Source organism: Bison bison, unplaced genomic scaffold (assembly GCF_000754665.1).
Source record: "Bison bison bison isolate TAMUID 2011002044 unplaced genomic scaffold, Bison_UMD1.0 scf7180017864461, whole genome shotgun sequence".
Taxonomy (NCBI): domain Eukaryota; kingdom Metazoa; phylum Chordata; class Mammalia; order Artiodactyla; family Bovidae; genus Bison; species Bison bison.
The window spans coordinates 13,411,134-13,433,603 of NW_011495023.1; the positions used below are offsets into that span (position 1 = coordinate 13,411,134).

General features: G+C 38.3%; 1 protein-coding gene across 1 annotated transcript in view; it reads left to right on the forward strand.

Annotated features, from left to right (window-relative positions):
* The window catches only part of PTER (phosphotriesterase related), a 76,330-nt gene that overhangs the window by 41,803 nt on the left and 12,057 nt on the right, over nucleotides 1-22,470 (forward strand). The window contains exon 5 of the mRNA XM_010859971.1: nucleotides 1,544-1,809. Within this exon, the coding sequence (XP_010858273.1) occupies nucleotides 1,544-1,809 (266 nt within the window). The remainder of the gene's footprint in view (nucleotides 1-1,543; nucleotides 1,810-22,470) is intronic.

Here is a 22,470-nt window from a genome sequence, read left to right on the forward strand (position 1 = left end):
GTTCTTTAGTCTCTAAGTCATGTCCAACTCTTGCAACCCCATGGACTATAGCCCACCAGGCTCCTCTGTCCATGGGATTTCCCAGGCAAGGATACTGGAGTGGGTTGCCATTTTCTATTCCAGGGGATTTTCCCAGGAATCAAACCCGAGTCTCTGTGTCTCTTGCATTGGCAGATGGATTCTTTACCACTGAACCACCAGGGAAGCCCAGGGATATATTCAAATATATATATATATATATATATTTAATTGGTCTCTATATACATTGATATTATTTGAAGACTATCCTGATATCAGGGATTACACATTCTTCTAACCACACATAGCAGTAAATATAAATAGGAACTCCCCCAAAATGTCATCTTAGAATTGTATGCTGTGAATTTGCTTTGCTGCATAGTGTAGCTTCCCTGATGGCTCAGATGGTAAAGAATCTGCCTGACCCAGGTTCGGTCACTGGGTCGGGAAGATTTCCTGAAGAAGGGAATGGCAATCCACTTCAGTATTCTTGCCTGGAGAACTCCATGAACAGAGGAACCTGGAGGACTATAGTCCATGGGGTTGCAAAGAGTTGGACATGACTGAGTGACTATACTTTCTTTTTCATAGTGTAAAGGGAACTTCCCAGGAGGCTGAGTGGTAAAGAATCCACTTGCCAATGCAGGAGACATGAGTTCAATCCCTGGGTCAGGAAGATCTCCTGGAGAAGGAAAAGGCAATCCACTCCAGTATTTTCACCTGGGAAATCCCATGGATAGAGAAGCCTGACAGGCTACAGTCCACGGAATCACAATGAGTCAGATACAACTTAGCAACTAAACAACAAAAACAGTAGGGTAAAGGACAGAATAAATAATAGAGAATTAAAGAATTACTTGTTACGGTTGACACAGACTCAAAGACAGTCTTTTTACATTCTACATGCCCCTGAGATTAAATTATGGATTTTTATCTCAATGAATGAATGAATGTACAAGGTATGTACTCTTCTTAAGTCACTTTTCCCCATGTAGCTTCCTAAATCCATGAATTTCTTGTAAAATAATTACAGTAAGATACTATTAAATCTTTGATTTAGAGTAACTTGTATTTTTTATGTTTTTTTTTAATTAAGATTTTTTTAAAATTTTCTTTGGAGTATATTTGATTACCAATGTTGTGTTAGTTTCAGATGTCCAGCAAAGTGATTCAGTTATACATATACATGTATAACTTTTCAAATTCTTTTTTTTTTTTTTGGCCACATTTGCAGCATGTATCATCTTAATTCCCCAACGAAGGATTGAACCCGGGCCCCCTGCATTGGAAGCATAGAGTCTTAACCACTGGACTACTCTAAAATTCTTTTAGAATAACTTGTTGAATTTGAGATTTTGCCAGTAAAATGCCTTTCTCATTTGCCAATATTAACTGAACGAATGTTGAATATATTTATACATTTTCAAAAGAATGAGTGACTCAATGAATAAATTCATTCACATACTGTATTGACTCTCTGTTGATAAAATCCAGTTTATAAATTTTCATTCTCACTCTTCCTTAGCTTACTGATGTCCTTGTTAATGAAATTCTCTGTGGAGCCGATGGAACCAGTATCAAGTGTGGTGTTATTGGGGAAATTGGTTGCTCCTGGCCTCTGACTGACAGTGAAAGAAAGGTTCTGCAGGCAACAGCTCACGCCCAGACTCAGCTTGGCTGTCCTGTTATTATTCATCCCGGAAGGAATCAAAGTGCACCGTTTCAGATTATCCGAGTGTTGCAAGAAGCTGGAGGAGACATCTCCAAAACCGTTATGTCACACATCGATAGGTAAGCAGAACATCTACCAATTAATGTCAACCATCTCATGATTCATGGATGATCAAATAAATAGAATCATCAGACCAATGAAACACTAGAGAAAACTACTAACTACACGTTAGATAGTATTTAGAAAGTTTTACCATAAACATTAATAAAAGTCACTGATGCCATTTTTGTGTCCCTACTCTGTGTTAGTACCCTAGGTATTTTGCGTAAGTCATTTCTTTTAATTTAGTTAATCCTTCATAACCCTTCATGGTATTCATGCTGCTGCTGCTGCTAAGTCGCTTCAGTCGTGTCCGACCCTGTGCCACCCCATAGACGGCAGCCTACCAGGCTCCCCGTCCCTGGGATTCTCCAGGCAAGAACACTGGAGTGGGTTGCAATTTCCTTCTCCAATGCATGAAAGTGAAAAATGAAAGTGAAGTCGCTCAGTCGTATCCGACTCTTCGCGACCCCATGAACTGCAGCCCACCAGGCTCCTCCGCCCATGGGATTTTCCAGCAAGAGTACTGGAGTGGGGTGCCATTGCCTTCTCCAATGGTATTCATAATCCTTCATAATACCTTCAAAGGTATCACTGCTTTGCCTCAAGGTATGATGTCACAGTTGGTGTCAATTCCAACTGCTTAGTATTTACCAGTAGATAGAGTGGTAGATTTATCTGCAAATATAAAGGGAAGGCAAATTGGTTTCATTCTGAGAATAAAAACCCGCATATAAATGTTGAGGTTTGCTGTTGTGACTGATGGTTTGAATTATCTGAATTTTGGAAAATGCAATGCTAAAAAAGTAATAGTAATACATATATTATTTGTTTGGTGGTATTATATCTTAGTTTCCTATCGTTCTGTAACAAATTATAAGAAACTGGGAGGCTTCAAGCAGTAGAAATGTATTCTCTGACAGCTCTGGAGGCCAGAAGTCTGAAATTAAGGTGTTGGCAAGGCTGTGCTTCCTCCAAGGACCTACAAGGAGGAGCCTTCTTTGCTGTTTTCACCATCTGGTGGTTCCAGGCTTTCCTTGGCTTGTAGCCGCCTAAATTCAGTTTCTGCTGTGTCTTCAGATGGCCTCCTCAAGCCCGTCTGTGTCTCCTCTTTCGTTTCTTATGAGGACTCCCGTCATTAGATTTAGTGCCCACCCAGATCATCCAGAATGACCTCATCTCAAAATCATCCACTTAATTACATCTGAAAAGACCCTCTTTCCAAATAGGGTCACTTTCAAAGATTCAGAGAGTTGAAACATGGACATGTCTCTTTGAGGTCCACCACTCAGCCTCCTCATATTATATTAGATGTGTAGGGTCAGTAAAATAACTGACTATATAAACAGACAGTAGCTACAGTCATCAGAATGAAAACGTCCAACAATGTTGCAAAGGCTAGACACTGGTCCTTGCACTGAATTGATGAAGGAATTAACATAGTACCAATGAGAATAATAATACATTACAATTGCTTCTATCTTGCAAAGTGGAATAAAGTCATGTTAGCAGACTGATAAATCCTGATCATGAGACCTGACAGTCTGCTATTTAATAAATTAATGTTCCTATGGAATGTATTGGCAAAATGCTTCATCTTGATAAAAACACTGTAAAATCTTGTGCAGAAAAAATATTAAACATGTTACAGTTGTGGCAGAACAGAGAAGCAAGTGTTAATGGGAAAACTGAGGGACATGGAGGTAAAGGCAGTTGTTCTGGCAGCTGGTATCCAGATCAATACTTGGCAATCTTCAGGAATCTTCTGGTTGTACTGATAAAATACAAGGATGCTTCTCGATAATGGTCACTGAGGTAGTACATCACAGTGTGAAGAATAGAATCTTTGGACCCAGAGACAACTTCTTTTAAATTTTGCCTCTACCATTTGCTCTGAGGTCTTGGGTAGCTTCATTTGAATTTAAAATAATGTATTTTTTATCATATTTTGTATGATATGGAATATATGTAGCACCTTTAGTCAATAAGATGATTTTTAATTCTTTGTAAACAGTGTGAAATATATCAGACATGCAAAAGTGTATAAATAATATATATTTTTAAAATTTAAAAATATTTATTAGGTTTTTGAAAACATTGTGTTTTGCTGTTACCATATAAACGCTCTCTATATATCCATTAGACTACAGTTGTTAATGGTGGTGTTCAAATATTCTATATTTCTACTGACTTTTTGATTTCTCAATCTATTGGTTACCATGAGAAGTATGTTAAAATCCATCATGGTGGATGTTTAGTTTCTGATTGTACGTATTTCAATTTTTGCATCATATATTGTGAAGCTATGTTATCACATGCATACAAATTATTATTTTTCCTGGTGAAATGAAATATATCAACATATATTGAGCTGCTCTACATTGTAATGTGAATACTGGGGAGGGGGTTTTAAAAGCTGTTTTACCTGATGTTGATGTGCCTATACCAATCTTTACATGTTTGTCTTTATAGTTTATGTGTGTCTTATATAAAAAGCATATGGCTGGGTTTGGAGTTTTACCCAGCCATATTCTTTTTATATGGTAAACCCAATTTTTTACATTCACTATGTCCACTGATTTTTTTGTCATAGTTACTGTTAAAATTTCTTGATTTATTTTTATTGTTTCATTTTCATCTCCATATTCTATTTTTCCCCTTCTTTGGAAGGTATGTATACTATTTATATTCTATTAGTGGTTACAGTAGAAAACTCAACCTGTATATTTAATGCATATAATTTTAAAAGTTTCGAATACAGTAAATATTTTTACCTTCCTTCCTTCCTTCCTAGTAATACAAGGACTTTAAAATCCTTCAGCCTCAGATATAATCTAAGTTATATGCTAAATTTTTCAGGACGTGGGGTCTACTTGATTTTTTAAAACCCAGTGATTAGATATTATTTTGTTATTAAAAACATGGTCAGTATATATTTAGATTAATGTTTTTGCTTTTTTCCTTTGCTTACCATTTTTTCCTCACATGTCAGATCTTTATCCTTAAAATATTACTTATTTCCTGAGGTACATCATTTGATCTTCCTTTACTGAGGGTCTGTTTTGGTAATAAATACTTAGGTTTCATGTGTCTGAAAATGACTTTATTCCTTCGTTCATAAGGAATAATTTAATATAATAGATAATTTATAATAATGGATTAGAATGGATAATTCTATTTAAAAGTTATTCTCCCTAAGTCCTTTAAAGGTATTCCATTTTCAACTGACATGTATTATTGCTGTTATATCAGCTTTAAGTAATTGTGTTTCCTTTTAAGTTATCTGTCCGTTTTTCAGATTACTTGTACCATCTTTGTCACCTGTTCTGTATTTTACCCTATGAGCTATCTCGGTGTGAATTTCTTTTTTATTTTGTTGCTTGGAATTCCTGGGTAGGAAGGTATTTTCCATTGTTTCTGAAAAACTTCAGCCATTGTCTCTTCAAATATTGCTTCCTATTTCCTTATTATATATAAGTTGATACATGTAGGATCTTAATAGCTGTACTTCGTTATCCGTTTGTGTCTTTGAGCTGTAATTTCTTCAGTCTCATCTTCCTATTTACTACTTCTCTCTCCAGTGGAATCAATCTGCAGCTTAGTCCATCCGTTTGGTTTATAATATTAAGAACTATAGATTTTTTCTTCGATAAGTTTCATTTGGTTACTTTCAAGTTCTCCTTGGTTAATTTTGATCATTTATTTTTCCTTCATCATATTTTCAGCTTCATCTTTTAAAAATTATCAAAAATACAATCTTAACTTTGTAGTTAATAAACCTAATTTCCACTGTCTTTTTACTCTGACTTTATAGTTCATTGGTTCTTCTGGCCCTCATTCATTATTTCCTTGTAAAATATTACTGTGATCTTAGATTGTTTGGAAATTATTATGAGTTCTAGGTTGGAGGGTATTTTCCTATTTTTTTTGTTTTGTGTTGTTTGTTTCTTATAGGGAGTTAGCATTACTAACTTGAGACTACTTTAAACTAAATTTTTAAAAATTATAAACCAGTTTTTACTGTGGTAAAATACATACTGCTGAAGAATTGATGCTTTTGAAGTGTGGTGTTGGAGAAGACTCTTGAGAGTTCCTTGGACTGCAAAGGAGATCCAACCAGTCCGTCCTAAAGGAGACCAGTCCTGAATATTCATTGGAAGGACTGATGCTGAAGCTGAAACTCCAGTACTTTGGCCACCTGATGTGAAAAGCTGACTCATTAGAAAAGACCCTGATGCTGGGAAAGATTGAAGGCAGGAGGAGAAGGGGACGGCAGAGGATGAGATGGTTGGATGGCATCACCAACTCAATAGACATGAGTTTGAGTAAACTCTGGAAGTTGGCAATGGACAGGGAGGCCTGGCATGCTGCAGTCCATGGGGTTGCAAACAGTCAGACAGGACTGAGTAACTGAACTGAACTGAAAATACATATAACATAAAATTTACCACCTCAACCATTTTGAAGTGTCAAGTTTGGTTGTTTTTGGTACATTCATATTGTTTGGCAACTAATATCTAGAACTCTCTTCATCTTGCACAACCGAAACTCTATGCCCATGAAACAACAATATCCCCTCTCCCCTCGATGCTCCCTACCCCCAGTCCATGGCAACCACCATTCTACTGTCTCTATGAATGTGACTACTGCAGGTATCTCATATATGTAGAATTGAACTGTATTTGTCTTTTTGTGACAGCTTAGATGTTTGAGGGTTTTAGAACCACGCAGATGCTATGAATTTTGGCCCCTAAATTCAGTAAGTACAGGTTTGTGGTTATTGATTCTCATGGAAGACTCTTTTCCTGACTACCTCCATTCCACCAGAAGACAAGACTGAGGAAGAAATAAAATCTCTAAAAACTCCTTCTGTGGGCCAGGTTTTTACTGAGTCCACCCACATGGGTGTTTTTGGGGGGAGTGAAAGGAGTACTCCCTTTATGTACTGGTGGAAGCTATATCTCTGATTGATCTCTGTTCATCCCCAGCACTTTCTCACTTCACCCTTTAAAACCCTCCAGGTAACAGAAAACAGCAATCTGATTAAAAAATGGGCAGAAGATCTGAATATATATTTCTCCAAAGAAGACATAGAGATGATGAACAGGTACATGAAAAGATGCTCAATATCATTAGTCATCAGGCAAATTAAACCACAGTGAGATATCATCTCACACCTGTCAGAATGGCCATCATAAAAAAGAACACAAATTACAAATGTTGGCAAGGATGTGGAGATAAGGAAACCTTTGTATAGTGTTGGTGGGAGTGTAAGTTGGTGCAGTCCCATGGAAAACAGTATGGTGGTTTCTCAGAAAACTAAAGATAGGAGTATGTGACCCAGAACCTTCACTCCTGGATATAAAGCCCCAAAGCCAAAAACAATGATTCGAAAAGATATGTGCCCCCCCAGTGCTCACAGTAGCATCATCTGCAATTGCCAAGACATGGAAGTAACCTCAGTGCCCGTCAACTGATGACTGGATAAAGAAGTGATATACAGTACTCCATTATATATAATGGAATACTGCTGCTGCTAAGTCGCTTCAGTCATGTCTGACTCTGTGCAACCCCAGAGACGGCAGCCCACCAGGCTCCCCCGTCCCTGGGATTCTCCAGGCAAGAACACTGGAGTGGGTTGCCATTTCCTTCTCCAATGCATGAAAGTGAAAAGTGAAAGGGAAGTCACTCAGTCGTGTCCGACTCTTAGCAACCCCATGGACTGCAGCCTACCAGGCTCCGCCATCCATGGGATTTTCCAGGCAAGAGTACTGAAGTGGGGTGCCATCGCCTTCTCCGAATGGAATACTACTCAGCCATAAAAAGGAATGAAATTTTGCCATTTGCAACTACATGGATAGATAGTGTACTACTAGAGAAAGACAAACACTATATGATATCACTTATGTGTGGAATCTAAAAAAATACAACAAACCAATGAATATAACAAAAAAGAAATAAGCTCACAGATAAAGAAAACAAACTAGTGGTTACCAGTGGGGAGAGGATAGGGAGAGGGACAAGGTAGCAGAAGGGGATTAAAAGGTATAAACTACTATGTATAAAATAAATAAGCCACAATGATATTCTATACAACACAGGGAATATAGTCAATATTTTATAGCTAATAAATGGAATACAAGCTTTAAAAGTTGTGAATCACTATGTTGTACACTAGAAAGTTACATAATATTAAACATCAGTTACACTGCAATAAAAAAAAGCACGTGGGAAAACGGCAGCTCTGGGTCACCCCTACACCTCATTTCTCTGCTCTCTCTTTTGTTTCTGCACCACCACCCACCCCCGCCACCCCGAGCAAGTCCTTTGCTTTCCTACCAGCTTAGACAGGCATTTTAAAATATGATCTTTTGTCCCTTTTCATTTTATTCATTATTTTATATGTACTCTGCTTGGAAGTTTTCCTGTGAATGTTCAGCCTGCCCTACTGCTTAAACTGGCTCCAGCTTTCTTAAAGAATCTATCTGTTTATAGCTAGACATGTAAGCAAGTTAGAAAATGATGCCTGCTCAGTTGCTCAGTCATGCCCGACTCTTTGCAATGCCATGGAGGCTATAGCCCACCAGGTTCTTCTGTCCATGGGACTGCCTAGGTAAGAAGAGTGGGTTGCCCTTTCCTTCTCCAAGCCAGAAATTCAACTCACATCTCCTGCATTGGCATACGGATTCTTTACCACTGAGCCATCAGGGAAGCCCTAGAAAATGATGCTTGGCCTTAATAGAACGTAACCTTTCACTGGAAATTGTGAGATAAACCTTAACTTCTAAAACAGTAGGACTTCTCTGTTCAGATAGTCAAACTATACCCCTGATCAGGGAACTAAGACCCTACATGCCATGCAGCCAAAAGGTTTAAAAAATAATAAAATAAAATAAAATGGAGTCTTTAAAAATATTTTAATAAAAAATATAAATATATATATGCATACATATATATGTCTGTATATATATCTGTTTATTTTTTGCTCATAAAATCAACATGTATAGGTACCCATATACGTGTACACACACTTGTATATGTATTTTCTTTTGAGCGATAAAGCTACACTATCTCAGTTTCATTGACTGCCATTTCATTGCCTCTTTTAAAAATGGCCTGAGATGGAAGGTAGAGCTTGACCTGACATCAGCCAAACTCAGAGCACCCTAGAAAATCCTGAGACCAATCCTAGAACAGCCACCCATTCTGTACCCATACAGGGATGATTCAGGGTTCCAGTGTCTAAAAAAACAGTACTGTGCCTATAAGTATGAATATTTCAGAGCACAGGCAAATTAGGGGAAATGGCCTCACAAAAAGGAGTGCACTGGGAAAAACAAACCAAATAAAGTAACAGAAGAAAAAAGTCAGGGGGGCAGAGGCGGGCAACGTTAGCTTTTTGATGTGAGCGTTCACAGCAAGACAGTTGCCAGGCTAACGTTGGACTAGGTCATCTTTTCACAGACTCTCTGAGGTCCACTGCTGCACACACAGTCTGATCTGTATTGAAAGGGCAAGGACTTCAGCTTCTATAATGGGGACACATCACAAAAGAACATGTATCTCGTGTAACAAAACGCACAGACAACACACACAAAAAGAAGAGAATCCTGAAAACAAGCCTTCCAGGAAAACAACAACAGAAATTTGGGGGCATAAAGGAGAAGGTTCTGAACCCACGGGCTGTTGTGATTGCTGGTAGCAAGTTAAGATGCTGGCTCTGTCCTGTGACCCTTTTTTAGGACACTGGGCTTTCTAGCTTTTAACAGGCTTTCAATCCCTGTAAAACTTCATTCTTCTCTTTAAAGGTAGGATTTCTATCATTTGAGAATACAAAATGCAATTACTTCAGAGTCAGAGTACTTAATGATAGGGAAATATAAGTAAATACATGATATATGATAAAAAATAAAATACTTCAGGGTGTCCATAATCCTGGACACCTTTAATTTATTAAAGCAATAAATATTTTCGAAGATATGTAACTCTTCACTCACATTCAGACATAAGGCATTTTATCTTAAAATACGTGCATGTACACATAAAACAACAACAAAACTGTGATAGGCCTAGCCCAAAGAAGCAGTTGGGACCCTGAGAGGGAAGGGTTAATGAATGGCCATCGCCTTAGGACGCTCTAAACCACATTGTTGTCACATGACCATTTGTGACCTGCTTCAGGTCATTTGCCTGGAGACAACAGCCTGACAAGATAAATCTGCTTCTGAGTCTAGTCCCCTCCCCTAACCATCTGTTCTCTTTAGGAAATGCCGGCCGGTGGAAGTGCCCAGGAATGCAGCGGGTGTAACCCTAGGGAATATCACAGGGGGGTGCCCTTGACAGTTACAGCCACCCAAAGTCAACATTTGTCAGAAAATAACACCAGCACTTCCGTGATGCTGTCTGGGTTTTTAATCCACAAAGGCTTTGTGCCTTTTAATCACTTACTAAAACTTGACTATCTGTTAAAACTCCAGCCACATTTTCAGGTGGCACATCATCAGAGCCCTGCCTCTGGGCCTGGTCTGATACAGGATATATGTGATGGAAGAAGACAACCCAGGGAGAGTCTTGTTGCCACCTGCCTCCAAGGAAGTTTTCTCTGCCGTGGACTATAGAGTAGCTGTAGGTATTTTTATGACAACAAAATTCTTTCATTACCAAGGAAGGTGGGGTAGAGAGACATGGTTGGAAGGTATTTGGGCATTAGCTATTTACTGATCAAACTCCAAGCCCTTGGGAGGGCAACAGACAGGTGCTGTGCATCAGTCTTTTTCTGCTTAATTATGTATTTAACAAAACAGAGGGCTTTGATGGAAACCCAGGGCCTAGAGTATGATTAGGGGCACAGTGATAATTAAGTGCAGGAACACAGCACATCTCTCTGAAAATTTCTCCCCATGGAAGGCAGAGGAATTTTACCTGAGGGTTTCTAAAAGAGAAGGCAGAGCACAGGGGATGGACTATCAACACATATTATTCTCTTTAGCCCTGATTATTCATGCCAAATTTGCCCACCTCTTTAAAGGATGCAATTTTGATACATTTTTTATGCTCTTAATTAGATGAAGTAATGGAGTGAAGAATAATTTCATTTATTCTTTCATTCACCAAATATTTGTTAAGTGTCTAATTACCATATATCAGACACTAGGATGTAGCAAGGAGAAAGACCCACTTTCTGGCTTCAACATGAGTATTCTATTCTAATTATGGTGGCTTAACCTTAAGGGTCGGACCCGACTGAGCGACTTCACTTTCACTTTTCACTCTCATGCATTGGAGAAGGAAATGGCAACCCACTCCAGTGTTCTTGCCTGGAGAATCCCAGCGACAGGGGAGCCTAATGGGCTGCCGTCTATGGGGTCGCATAGAGTCGGCCAGGACTGAAGCGATTAGCAGCAGCAGCAGCAGCAGCAACCTTAAGGGTGTTTTTGTAAAGCCATCCCAAAATAATCATTTGGGATCCTTGGAACTGCATCCTTTTAATTCCTATGAATACTAGTGAATTAAAGTGAAATCATTCAAAAACAATTCCAGGCAGAAATTTAGCAAACTTAAACTTGACCAAAATATTTTAATATATGTAAATAGAATGGAAATACTTTAAAAAAATCGGAATGTTTTGCACGTGAAATGGTTTATAACATTTAGAATTCTCTGCATACAGTACTATATTTCTTAATAGTTTATTGTTAGGACTATGCTTATGCATGCATTATGTATGAAATGTATGTGGGGACAGAAATGAGTATGCATTGTAGAGTGTATACTTTATACACATTATATATAGTAAAGACAACTTATTTAGTCAAATTGGCTCAGATCTAACTACTGAGTGAGAAATGCAGGCACTTTCCTGGTACTCCAGTGGTTAAGAATCCACCTTGCAATGCAGGGGACATAGGTTCAATCTCTCTTCAGGGAACTGAGATCGCACATGCTGCAGGGCAACTAAGCCCGTGCACCACAACTAGAGAATCCGTGCACCACAATGAAAGATCCCAAAGATGCAACAAAGATCCCATGTGCCAAAACTAAGACCCGATGCAGTCAAATAAATAAATATTTTTTAAAAACCAAAAACAAGCAAAAAAAGAAATTAATCAGGAACAAAGGGCCTGATAAGCACATGAGAATTTTTAAAAGCAAATAATTACTAATGACACTGCTTCTTTCCCATTTCCTAATGTCCACTGACATTTCTTCTGTTACCACTATTGCAGACGATAGGAAAATATAAGAAAAAGTAGATGCTTTTAAACATGTCATCATAGCTACTGTATAAACTTAGTTTTTTCTGCAGTTAAATTTTACATAAGAATCTACATTGCAACCCGCAGAATGGGAGAAAATATTTGCAAATGAATCAAACAACAAGGGATTAATTTCCAAAATATACAAACAGCTAATGTAGATCAATTAAAAAAAAGAAACAATCAAAAATGGACAGAAGATCTAAATAGATACTTCTCCAAAAAGACTCATGGATGGCTAAGAGGCACATGAAAAGATGTTCAGCATCACTACTTATTAGAGAAACTCAAATCAAAACTACAATGAGGTATCACCTCACACCAATCAGAAAGGCTATCATCAAGTGGGGTAGGACAACTAAGAAAGTAGAGGGTAGGACAAATTGAGAAAGTAGCATTACATATATACACTGTGCTGTGCTTATTCGCTCAGTCATGTTGGACTCTTTTCAACCCATGGACTGCAGCCCACCAGGCTCCTCTGTCCATAGGAATTCTCCAGGCAAGAATACTGGAGTGGGTTGCCATGCCCCTCTCCAGGGGATCTTCCCAACCCAGGAATTGAACCCAGGTCTCCCGCATTGCAGGCAGATTCTTTACCAGCTGAGCCACTTGGGAAGCCCTGTATATACACTATCATGTGTAAAATAGCTAGCTAGTAGGAACCTGCTATATAACACAGGGAGCTCAGCGTGGTGCTCTGTAATAACCTAGACGGGTGGGGTGGTGGTGGAGGCAAGGCTCAAGAGGGAGTGCATGTGTGTGTGTGTGTATATATGTATATATATATATATATATGGCTGATTTGCATTGTTGTACAGCAGAAACCAACACAACATTGTAAAGCAATTATCCTCCAATTAAAAAAGAAAAGAAAAAAAATCTCTTCAAACAACAAATGCTGGAAAGGGTGTGGAGAAAAGGGAAACCTCCTACACTGTTGATGGGAATATAAATGGATACAACCATTATGGAGAAAAATATGGAGGTTCCTTAAAAGCTAAAAATAAAGCTACCATATGATTCAGAAATTCCAATTCTGGGCATATATATGAAAAAAAATCATAATTCAAAAAGATACATGTATCCCAGTGTTCATTACAACACTATTTACAATAGCCAGGATATGAAAGCAACCTAGATACCCACTGACAGAGGAATGGATAAAGAAGATGTGGTATATATTTACAATGGAATATTACTAAGCCATAAAAACGAACAAAATAATGCTGTTTGCAGCCACATGGATGGACCTAGAGACCATCTCTGTCTCAGAGAAAGACAAATATCATATGATATCACTTATATGTGGAATCTTAAAGAAATGATAAAAATGAACTTATTACAAAAATGGAAGTGGAGTCACACATATAAAGCAAATTTATGGTTATCAGGGGTGAAAGGAGGGAAGGGATAAATTGGGAGATTGGGATTGACATATACACACTACTATATAACTATATATAAAATAGGTAACTAAAAAGAACCTAGTGTATAGTACAGGGAACACTACTGAATACTATATAATGACCTATATGGGAAAAGAATCTAAAAAAGAGTGGATATTTTATATGTATAACTGATTTGCTTTGCTGTACAGTAGAAACTAACACAATATTGTCAAATCAACTACACCCCAATAAAATTTTTTAAGAAATCTACATTGACTTGTAGAGAGTACTCAGTGAGACAGAAACACACACAAAACATGAGCACATTTCAGTGTGATGTTGTGTAGTGACACTGGCCACAGCTATCCCTTCACGAATGCAGTGCATGTTCTATGCATCTGGGACAATGGAGAAAGAGAGGGTGCTGGGAACACAGTGTCTGATCCTACCTCTGACAACAACATCTACTTTCTGAGTGACCTTGAGCAAGTCACTGAAGCCTCCAAGTCTTTTACTCATCTGTCAAAGGGGTTAAGAAAAATTATTTTTTAACCCTTAAAGTGTTAGACAAATTTCCCCAAGTATTGCTTGTCATAGTTTTCCTTTTACTGTTTAAGAGAAGTAAAATAAAAGTAAAGTAAAAAGACCTATTTAACAAGAAATAGAAAATCCAGACAAATATTGGGCAACCTGAAATGGAGCAAAACTACATAGTATACCTAAAAGTGCTGAATAAAATGCAATTAATTAACTTATGCTGGTAATTGGCATGTGTTAATTATCCCAAATTGCACTCTTTAACGCAGACACTTGGGCAAATCAGCCCAATGTCAACAGCAAATGAAGACACTGGTCCTGTCTTCTCTCCAACACATTATAGCCACCAAAACCTCCCACAAGTAATTTTTTCTTCTAAAGCCATTTTTCATGCCTCTGACACCATTCCCAAGAAATGTGACATTTTAACAAATAGGATTGCCATGTCTATGAGATTTATCTTCACTCTCCTCAATACCATCATTCCATGAACTATGTATTGCTTTACATGAAAAACGCAACCTCTTTTGTGCTCTGTGGCAGCTGCAAAGTTCATATGGTAAAAAGCTCTTCCTAGGGTGGATAAACTGTGAAATGCATTTTAAAATGAAGTTTTAATTACATTTTGCAATTCAGAGCCAACTTCTGGTTTTAGTGTAATTTAAACAAGGGTTTTTCTCTCTTGCAGCCATCTGTTCCTTTTCCTTAAGCTTAGACTTATGTCATAATATTGAAAATGTGACGTCATTCTCTCCTATGACGTCATTAAACATCTCTGTAGGATAATGTACCCAAGCAGACAACTGAATCATGTTTGTTCAAATATATAGATAATGGGGAATATGCAAAATAAACACATGGCAATCTAAATTATTTCCCTATTGCTTTTTATTCCCAGTTACTCTCTACAGTTGAGAAGCATAAAAGTAATCCTTTATCACAAAAAGAATCCTCTAAAGAAAGACAAAAGAATCTTTAAAATACCTACATGTATGTGAATAAACTAGTATATTAATGTGAATGTACCATGTGAATTGATGGTTTTGAGTTTGTGTGAAACCAAAGTTCCTGGTAAATATTTACTTGACGTAATAAATTATACTTTCTGGCTATAGACAATGTTTAGGCATTGTTGAGGGAATAGTCTTACATTTAAAACTTACACCATTCTATTCAGTTTCTGTTTTTGACATTAAAAATAAATTAATTGAAATTCATCAATTAAGAATTTTTCAGATTTTGTAATTCAGCTGTAACTGCCACTAGTAATATAGGAATATATGTGACTAATGTTTTAGAATTATAGTAACATTGAATTCATCAGATTATAGTAATTTATATATTAATTTCTTTTAGACATTATATTATAAATATTTTAAAAATTATTTTAGTTATTAAATCAATAGTTCTAGGTGAGTTTAATAATTCTTTTAAGTAGCTGTTGAAGAACTCTTATTAAATTGTAAAGAATCCCACATGGTATGATCTACACAAATATTCACTGGTTTTAAATTAAGAAATTCAGTGATGAGGGAGACAGAATTTTGGGGGCGTTTCTTTTGTGGTAAACAATTTTTATAATAACCAGTCATTGAAATTCAACATTGTTTTAAATAAATCAGTTGTCTATAAGCATCCCCTTATTACTGTATATTTAAATTGAAGAAAATTTTATTTACTTGGTCAAGTTTGTAAGTTTCAGCACTGAATATATTCTGTGTTTCTGGATGTGTCAGGCTCTGAATTCAAGTCTCAAAATAGACCAACACATGATGCTTACTGTCCAGGCCCAGGAAGTCACAGGTTGGATGTCTGATGAATTCCAAAAAAGTCACTGCACAATATAATGAAAAGTGCGCTAGCCTAGGAGCTAGAATTCCTGGATTCCTGATCAGTTAAGAGACCCAAGCTTTGGTTTCTTCATTTCTGCATTCGTGTTAATACCCAGCATCTGTATTTCACCAGTTCATTATGAGTTTCAGAACCTGCCCTTTCCATGCTCTTGGTAACATTTAATGATGCCAACATCTAATGAACTGCCCACAGCAGGCCCTGGTTTCTCCTTCTCCACTTCTGTCATGATGGAGACTAAGTCCCATCACTTGACTCTTGCTTCTTGCCCTGTTCTGGTCTATGACAGCATGATTCGCCCAGTTGCTAACCTAAATTCCCCTTCCCTTTGTACCCCCACAAAATTATAACTGTCTACCCCACTAAGATCTCCAAATACAGCCCCTCCTATCCATTCTTCTGTTGTTAACTTAACTCAGATCCTCATTTGTCCCCTATTATTTCCTATTTCCTGTTTGGAGATAATATGGAATCCCCAATTATCTCCAAACAGGAAATCACTCTCTTAGTTTTGCTCCCTAATCTAGCCTCCATGTTGCTACTATTTGGATCTTTCCAAACACAAATTTGCTTTACGTATCTCCATCCTGATTTACGACTCTTCAGAGGTTCCATGTCACCTGCAGCACAAAATCCAAATATCCTGGTCATTTGGTCCCTACCAATGTTTCCAACTCATCTCCTGTCCTTTCTAGATGCACAGACAGAAGCTGGGCTAAAGCCACACTGACCACGATTTTGAGTAACCTATGCTGAGTGTTCCTACATGCTTCTCACATGACCTCATCCCTCTGATGTGAATACAGTATTCTCTGATCTACTAGGCAGAGCCTTTCTTCAATATACATCTTATCAGAGATGTTTTTCTCTATCAAGCCCTTCTTGAATGAGCCAAGCAGTGTTTGGTATCTCCTCTGTGTCATCCCAGATCCTAGGAGTACTTTCTTAGACTCAGCAAGGTCTGAAAAGCAATGATCTGTTTCCATGTCTATTTTTCCTATTGGACAGTGATCTTCTTGAAGGACAGGATTCCATATTATTTGTCTTTGTTTTCCCAGCTTGTACATCATAGTAAATAAATGATCAACAATTTATTAGATGGATGAATGGATGGAGAGATGGATGCATCTCCCCTCATGCACGTTACTGCTGATAAATTCAGCCTTATCTTCCAGAAACAACAAGCTCTTTTACCTCTCAATAGGTGTTCTTCTGGATTATCCATTCTTCATCTGACACTTGAACCCCACCAACCTACATCTGAATAGTTTTCTTCAAGACTCAACTCAAATGAGTTGCCTCTTTCATTATCCTTTCACAATATTCTGTATGTATTATGGTTTTTCCTGTGGTCATGTATGGATGTGAGAGTTGGACTGTGAAGAAGGCTGAGCGCCGAAGAATTGATGCTTTTGAACTGTGATGTTGGAGAAGACTCTTGAGAGTCCCTTGGACTGCAAGGAGATCCAACCAGTCCATTCTGAAGGAGATCAGCCCTGGGATTTCTTTGGAAGGAATGATGCTAAAGCTGAAACTCCAGCACTTTGGCCACCTCATGTGAAGAGTTGACTCATTGGAAAAGACTCTGATGCTGGGAGGGATTGGGGGCAGGAGGAGAAGGGGACAACAGAGGATGAGATGGCTGGATGGCATCACTGACTTGATGGACATGAGTCTGAGTGAACTCCGGGAGTTGGTGATGGACAGGGAGGCCTGGCGTGCTGCAATTCATGGGGTCGCAAAGAGTCAGACACGACTGAGCGACCGATCTGATCTGATCTGATTGTACTATAAAAAGCTTTCAATGACAACAACTGTAATTATTAATTTAAATATGTGTTTGCTTCCATGACTTTCAGTTCTTTGAGACTGCTGCTTAAATTTCTTATTCATAGGAGTATTCCCAACACAAAAGCTAGCACAGGGTAGGTAGCAGTACAAGACAGTAAATGTTTGCTGAATTAATTCATGAAGGTGTGCTTGAGTGTATGAGATGAAATCATATATTTGCAAGTTCTTTGAAACCGGAAAAGCCCAAGACAAATGTTAGGTAATGTTATCATCTGGATCACACCCACGTATCATATCCTTTCCTCTGCTTCTTAGTTCTTTCTTCCCAGAGAGCTCACAGGCCCTTGTCTAAATTATCACTTCACACAGATTTCCTTGCTCCCACTCAGAGTGCATTTTGACATTAAACTAAACCCCTCAGCTCTTGGATAAAGATCTAGAATATAAAGAGGTTTGAAAAAGAGAATCAATAGTCTTGCGTTTCAGTACTGGCCTTAAAAACGTACGTACGTGATAACCATATTCTGAAAATAAAGACAGCCAGATGGTGTCAGAGAACTGTTTTCTTAGCTAATAGCGATATATTTGTCATCAATGTATGCCTGTTCCTTATAAAGAGAATCTGTTTACTGGTTGAGGAGCAAACAGAAGAAATGATATAAATAACAAGAATAAATACTTGATACGAATATTTCATCTTCCTCTTGGGAAATTCCAGGATATGTTACAGATAACATTTGTGATCAACATGATTGACCTTGAAGAAGGGACTTTCTCCAGTGTGAAACGCAGCAGCTCTTCTGCATCTCAAAATCACCACACTATTTAGGGCAAGAGGTGAAAGATATTTACCTCAAAGGCTGGGGAAGACTGCAATAAGAAAGAATGTATTTATTCATGGAAATAGACAATACGGCAACCCACTCCAGTATTCTTGCCTGGAGAATCCCATGGACAGAGGAGCCTGGCGGGCTACAGTCCACGGGGTCGCAAAGAGTCGGACATGACTGAGTGACTAACGCACATAGAATATGGAATGAGGAAAACTGGCTTGAGGTTGACACCTTCGCTCTTGTAAGAAGTGCTCTGAGATCACTGATGACCGGGAGGGGCAGGACCTCTGTTTAAGCCTCATCTGAAAGACGTCAAGCAGAGTATATTTTTCCCTGGTACCATTTTGACATCTGGGGTCAATCCTTTCTCCAAGCGGAAAAAAAAAAGTCACATGCATAAATGCAACTTCAGTAGCATCTTGACAGTCCCTGGAAGTCATCCAGCTGATTGTCAGTTGAGTGTAGTTAAGTCACCTTGTTAGACTTTCTGTATGCTGGGTGAGATGCTGTTGTGATGGGGTGTATTTCTCCATAGGGAAGTGCTGTCGTAGGGAATGTGGTGGTGGAAGTGGGTGGATGCTCTCATCACAAAAGGAGCAGTGGGGTGTAAGACTGGGACATCTGAAGACGAATACAAACTGCTCTTATTCACCAGCTGTTCATTCCAGAAGTTAAGGACTCCCAAACTTCTCTGAGACTTAGTTTCTTCATCTATAAAATGAGGACAATCACTGAGGGTGGGGCCCTCGTGATGGGATTAATGCTCTTCTAAGAAGAGACACCAGAAAACTTGTGAGAATGTGGCTGCCTGCAAGCCAGAAAGATAGCTCTCACCAGACCTGACCATGCTGATACCCTGATCTTGGATTTCTAGCCTCCAAACTATAAAAAACAATATATGTCTATTGTGTAAGCCAAAAAAGAATAAAAATAAAATGGGATGCTCATACTTTTCTCATGTACTTTTTGTAAGAATTAAATGATATGGGGCCATCTGAAATGCCTGAGGATTATTAAGTGTTTTATTTTCTTGCTTCACCTGCTTCTCCATCCTACCACCTCATTAATGTCTAATCCCAAACTCTTTTTTTTGCAGGGCTCTCTTATGAAAAGTATGTATGACCACTGACACTATTTTTTCCCATAAATTTTATACTGTGTTCCCTTCTTTAATAGGGAGAATTTAAGTCAACTCATTTCTTAGTTGCCTTCACACTAATGTTCAGTTATCTAGGCTGTTTCACATCACCAAATGTCACTAATAATAATATTGGGTTGGCCAAAAACTTTGTTTGATTTTTTTCCATAACATTTTATGGAACTAACTTTTTGGCCAACTCAATATATGCATGTATATGTGTGTCCAAGGCTTCTCTGGTAGCTCAGTGGCAAAAAAGACTCAGGTTAGATCCCTAGGTCGGGAAGATCCCCTGGAGGAGGAAATGGCAACCCACTCCAGTATTCTTGCCCGGGAAATCCCATAGACAGAAGAATCTGGTGGGCTACAGTCCAGGGTTTGCAAAAGAGTCGGACGCAACTTAGCGACTAGACTAAACTAGAGACATATGTGTGTGTGTGTATATATATATCTCCTGGCTTTTTAATGACAGCAAATTTGTCTGTCTCCTTTTTTAACTTCATTTACCCAATGTCTAAAACACGAGCCTAATTGCTTCTTTTCTGAAGTCTTCTCCCCTATACATTACTGTGAAATTTTTAACAGTGTTTTACAGAAGGACCATTTCCCTCAAGTCGTACTCCTTTCTAATTCCCAGGGATTACATTTGACACTTACACGTGTAGATGAATCTTACTGAACATGTTCATCTTCCTCTAGAAACTTACCACGCCATATTTCAGATGACGTTTACAATCCAGGCAGGATTTATATGTAACTGATGCTGGAGGTCTGGATGCCTGCATTCCCCATCCCTCCCTGAGATAAAGCTTTTGGAAGACCACATACAGGAGGATCACACAGGGTTTCATGGGCCACTGTAAGGCCTTGGCTCTTTCTTGAGGAAAATGAGGAGCTGTTGGTGGGTTGTGAGCAGGAGAGACCTGATTTGACTTAGTTGTGAAGACAGACTTTGGTGGTTGTAATTGAATAGACAGTAACAGAGCAAAGGAAGAGAAACAAGGAGAGTGTTTGAGCATCTATTACAAGGATCCTGCAAAAGGTGATGGACTTTTGGACCAGGAGGGCAGCAGGGAAGGTTGTGACGTATCTGGATTCTGGTCATATTTTGAAAGTCAAGCCATAAGTCTATTTGATGGGCTAGATGTAGAGGGTTTTACAGGAAGAAAGAGGAGAAAACCCCAAGGTTGTTGGTCTGAGCAGTGGATGGATGCAGTTGCTATCAACTTAGACAGGGGAGGGTGCCGCAGCAACTGGTTTGGGGTGGGACATGAGGGGTTTAGTTCAAGGCATGTTAAACTTTAGTTGTCTATTAGACATCCAAGTAGAGATGGCAAGCAGGCAATTAGACATTCAAGTCTGAACTTTGGAAGAAAGGACCTCAGCGTAGAAGACCCTTAATATGTGACCCTTAATATTTGTGAGAGGCTTAGAGAAACCTCAGGTTCTAAGCAACAGTCACGATTAATAGAGCTTTTTCTCCTTCTCTGACCATATCACCGGAAATATCCAGAATGACATAATGGTCAAATCCTGTCTGTTACATGCAGTGATTGAAGACCTCCACAAAATAATCCTTTCTTATTTGGGGAGTAAATTTCTCATTTTTCAAGTGCAGTTTGAAGGTACAGTGGGGAGGGAATTACATTTTAAAATAAAAATTAAAAAACATGATGCACATACAAAGTCAATGCAATTCTGGGAAAATGTCCTTTGAGGATAAACTATTTAGCCATAGGAGATGTCACACAGTAGCATGATTAAGGAAGTAGATTCTAGCCTCGAAATGAATTTACATTCCAGCACATCACCTTGCATATCTAATCTCTATGCCCCAGTTTCCTCATCTAAAGACCTGAGACCAGATGGGATTATAGAGAATATTAAGTGAGATAATAAATAAAAAGCACATAGCACAATGCCAGAAGCATAGTAAGTTCTTACACTTGTTGGCTATGATGATGATAAGCAAATTTATTTTTCAGTTGGAACTAAGACTGAAAGATTTTCTTATAGTTTTTCATTTACCATGGATATAGACTCACTATATCACTTAAATACTTATAAAACTGAGTCTCAAGGAATTTAGGCCTAAAGAAGCAAAAAGACATTGCAACCGGAAATAAGAGTCTGATCCAACCTGTTATGGGCAACTCCATTGCTTTTCTTGACTCCCCACCCTCACCCACCCTGGTATTTTGCCCATATTGGTAATTAACAATTGGTAGTTAACAAACCAAATGAACTGCCTCAAAAGGAAAAAAAATACTAAACTTATCTCTTCCCCCTTATGTTAATTGTGTATATTTCATTTTTAAGCACGATTCTTTGGGGAAAACAGAATATGTTTACTATAGAAAAACACATATTCTTTTAGCCGAGTAATTTTGGAAGCAAAAATGGTCTCCATGGTAAGAAGAAAGAAAAGGAGTAGTATTAATAGAAGGTGGCACCGAGCTAATGTGCATTTTATAGTATAAAGGAAAGAGTTTTTTTAGCCTCCCTGCCTAAAACAACATCACGAACTAGAAGTTATGCTAAATTGGTGGAGAGAATAAAAAGGAACCAGCTACAGTATGATTGCTCAGAATCAGAGTCAAGAGCCAGCTACCAGGAAGTAGCCCGGGACAGCAGAATCCTCTCACTCATGGACACAGAGGCTTAACTGGTCCTCCTAGGGTTTGGAAGAGAGGCTCTGAAAATACTTCTGACCTCTTAGAAGCAGATTTATAGACATATAATAGTGCTTTAATCCTGGCATCCTGATGTTGCCAAAATAATAGAATATCATAATGGAAAAAAGTCTAATAAGACAATGATTATCTGATGTTCCACGTCTCCAGGCCAGCTTTGGATCCTGAACAATCTCTTCTTTTCTCTTAAC